Below are 3,738 nucleotides of genomic sequence, written 5' to 3' on the forward strand. Positions count from 1 at the left end.
TGCCAAACTGGTGGCTGACCTTTCTCATCTTGCACACTCCTACGTATCTGCACATCGACCAACGACTGCCGATCGTAAGAAATACCGAATCTTGAAGGACTTGAAGAAGATACAAAACATCGTGATTTTAAAACCGGACAAGGGAAATGGTGTTGTGGTCCTGGACAGAATTGCATATGACAATGGTATTCTCAAGATCATCAATGACACTTCCAAATTTAGACCTATCACGGAAGACCCCACCTTGTCAAGAGAAGGTAGGCTACAACGTTACCTCAGGAAGCTTCTAAAGAATGGCCATTTGGATCGCTGTGTTTATGACAAAATCTATCCCTCTGGCTCTCAACCTGCTAGAATCTACGGCCTCCCCAAGATGCATAAGGCCCGTGAGCCGAACTCAACTCCTCCGTTCCGTCCTATAGTTTCTTCAATTGGAACATACAACTATGAGCTGGCTAAGTATTTATGCATTCTTTCGGAACCTCATATCCCATCTGAATATTGTGCTTTAGACACTTTTACTTTTGTTCGTGAAATCAATGAATTGCCTTTATCGGGAAAGTTCATGGTTTCCTTTGATGTCGAAAGTTTGTTTACAAACATACCCTTGGAGGAGTGTGTCAACCTGGCAGTTGACTACATCTCCAAGGGCAACCCTGATCTCCAGCTAACTAAAACTGAACTCAGAAATCTTTTTAATTTTGCCACTGCTCAAACACATTTCCTGTTTAAGGGTTCGTTTTTTGATCAAATTGATGGGGTGGCAATGGGCTCTCCCCTTGCCCCGGTGTTGGCTAATCTTTTCATGGGTCACCATGAAAGGATCTGGTTGGAAAACTACAAGGCCTCCAGTATTTTACTTTATCGACGGTATGTTGACGATACTTTTTGTCTATTTGACACTGAACATGACGCTACTTTGTTTTTTGACTACATCAACGATAGACATCCCAATATACGTTTCACCATGGAAAAAGAGATGGATAAAAAAAATCCCCTTTTTGGATGTGCTGATTGACAACAGTCAACCTCTTTCTCCTATTACCAGGGTCTATCGTAAGAAAACGTTCACCGGTCTATTAACTAATTATTTTAGTTTTACCCCATTCTCTTACAAACTTGGCTTAATCAGGACTCTAGTTGACAGAACGTATAAGATCAACAACACATGGATAGGCTTCCATGAGGATATCAAGAAATTGTTATTAATCTTACGTAAAAACCTTTTCCCCAGTCATATCGTTGAGAGAGTCATTAAGCAGTATATTACAAAAACTCAGACCCTTTCGAACACACCTCCTAGTCCTCCCTCTAATCCTACACATTTTTTCAAATTACCTTATGTTGGGCCCTTCTCTATTGTAGCACAAAACAGATTACGTAAATTACTTAAACGTTATTGTAACAATCTTGATGTTAAGCTAGCCTTTTCTTCCTTCAAGATCCGTAACATGTTTAGTGTGAAGGACCCTGTGCCTGTTGAACTCTGTTCGAATGTTGTCTACAAGTTTACCTGTGCAAGCTGTAATTCTTGCTATGTCGGCGAAACCAGCCGACACCTCTCGACACGCATTCGCGAACACTTAAACAGGGACAGGACCTCACATATCTTTAAACACCTTCAACAATCCGAGGCATGCCGTAACTCCTGCTCTGCGGAATGTTTTGAAGTTATAGACCGTGCGACCACAAAATTCCAGGTCAAGATAAAAGAGGCCTTACATATATCCTGGGAGCAACCTTCTTTAAATAAGCAATTGTATCACGTTAATTTAACTCTCTCGTTGTAATCAACATGTTCCATTGTACACTCTTTTTTTGTTACCTTTGGCTATTTTGTTAGATTCCCAATTTATTTCGCGTTGTTATTTATCTTTGTTTAGCATATTATAAATTCAAATGTAACTTCAAATTAATTCTACTTTCAACTGAAGATGGTCGTTGCACGACCGAAACATGTCTTTAATTTCAAATGTGTCGTCACTTTTATAGAAAACTTTTCTATATAAATAGCCACAGATGGACAGTGGCAACTTGCCAAATTTGATATCAGACGAAAGCAGGAGGGAGCTCAACGGTACGTGCTGGTCTTGGCCGCTTTATGTGCTGCAGAGTTTGATGTATTCAGAGTAGAGTTCAGGGCCCGGTTGCTCAAAAGAGGGCTAAACTAACCTCAGGTTAGTCTTTACCAAGAGGTCACATTTTGTAACCGTGGATTTGTTAATCCGAAGTTGAAATAGCGTTGTTCAAATCACAAGATGCATGTTCATTCAAACAAATCGAGGGGATATGCTCCGTGTTTGTTACAGATGTTTCCGCTGGAAAACTGAATATAGTGACGAGCCTCTCAGAAGCGATATTCATCTTTTCTGAAGATTCTTGTTTACCTATAGGTTACCTTTGGAATTCATTCTAAGGGTATGAAACTTGAAGGAGTGTCTATGAAGCAAGCAAGTTTCGACGTTACAAAGATTGAAATCCATGTAAAAGATACCGTGAATAAGGTGAAGCAACACTACCATTTGAGATCGGAGAGTCTGCAGCCAGTGGTCCACCGGGGAATGTACCCAGGAAGACGCAAGTAGCTGTGCCTTTGCTTTAAAAGGGATGGACAGGCTATACGACAATTAACCGCCAAATATGTAGATGATATCCTATCCGTGCTTACAACACAAGTGGAAAACACGCACGCTGTGTCGTATTTCACGTATGAGACATTCACTGTTCTTCAGTACACGCAGGATTTTGGGACAATCGCCAAGGAATCTGTAAAGCGAAGTGCACATCCAGATGGGCAGCAAAGTATCACACGCAAAACAGGTCGTACTCTCCTGTCCCTCAATTTGCCATGTTCCTTTCTCCTATAGCACCTATAGATACCACCTTTACCAATTGAGGACATAACACCATGTATGGAAAAACAGATTAAAGAGTGGTTAGAGAGTTATAGGCCAGTACGCCAACAGACTGTTAGGAGTGAGACCACAAAAGGTAAATATGGGGCCTTGCCACCGCCTGTCTACGCTGTTCAACTCACGAGCAACAAGTCTGCCAGGGGGAAGGGGTCCCATGTCGCTTGTCTGAAATTTAAAAGGTCTCGTGTCGGTGCTTTGACAATGTTTCACGTTGCTTTGACCGTTGCTGTCGGAAATTTAAAGAAAGGATGTCGTTTGTCACGATTTCACTTTAAGTGCTGTCGCTACTTGTTAGGCCATGCCGCTTGTTGGTATTTAGACTTCGATTCCATGAACAAAAATAAAGGGTATCATTAGCGAATGCGTGTGTTAGTAAACAATTTGTGGACGACAGGGACGACGGTGTGTTACACAATCCGGCAGGGCTGTTCGTGCATTTGTGCGTCTCGACTTGTGACGGTAAGTAGTCTAAGTAGTATTGACAGTTGTCTTTATGACGCTCGAGACTATTATTGGGTGATTACTTCAAGAAAGATAATGGTCTAATTGTCTTCTTTTGATTACTTCGATTCGCTGTAATCGGCAGGAAAACAAATCCACATATAGAATAAATGCAATAGGCCACTTTCGAAAATATCATAAGACTCTTTGTTTGTCCCTCCAAATTTTGCATAAGCGTTGTTTCCAGTTTCTCTTGGGACCATTGTAAATCCCAAGAGAAAACAAAAACAATGCTTATGCAAAATTTGGAGGGACAAAAAAAAGAACTATTATTTCCGAAAGTGGCTTATTTATCAGTATTTGTTAAGAAAGGTAAAATAAA

The 3,738-nt window shown here is 40.9% G+C and overlaps 1 protein-coding gene across 1 annotated transcript; it reads left to right on the forward strand.

Annotated features, from left to right (window-relative positions):
* The first annotated feature begins 373 nt into the window (after window positions 1-373).
* LOC138034763 (uncharacterized) lies at window positions 374-1,018 on the forward strand. Its single transcript, XM_068881876.1, has one exon. It carries the CDS (start codon window positions 374-376, stop codon window positions 1,016-1,018), a length of 645 nt encoding a protein of 214 aa, XP_068737977.1.
* Window positions 1,019-3,738: the final 2,720 nt, after the last annotated feature.

Source organism: Montipora capricornis, unplaced genomic scaffold (assembly GCF_036669925.1).
Source record: "Montipora capricornis isolate CH-2021 unplaced genomic scaffold, ASM3666992v2 scaffold_164, whole genome shotgun sequence".
NCBI lineage: Eukaryota > Metazoa > Cnidaria > Anthozoa > Scleractinia > Acroporidae > Montipora > Montipora capricornis.

Excerpts from the sequence above, each read along its gene's own strand:
- LOC138034763 (XM_068881876.1), top strand. The coding sequence starts at position 374 with ATGCATAAGGCCCGTGAGCCGAACTCAACTCCTCCGTTCCGTCCTATA.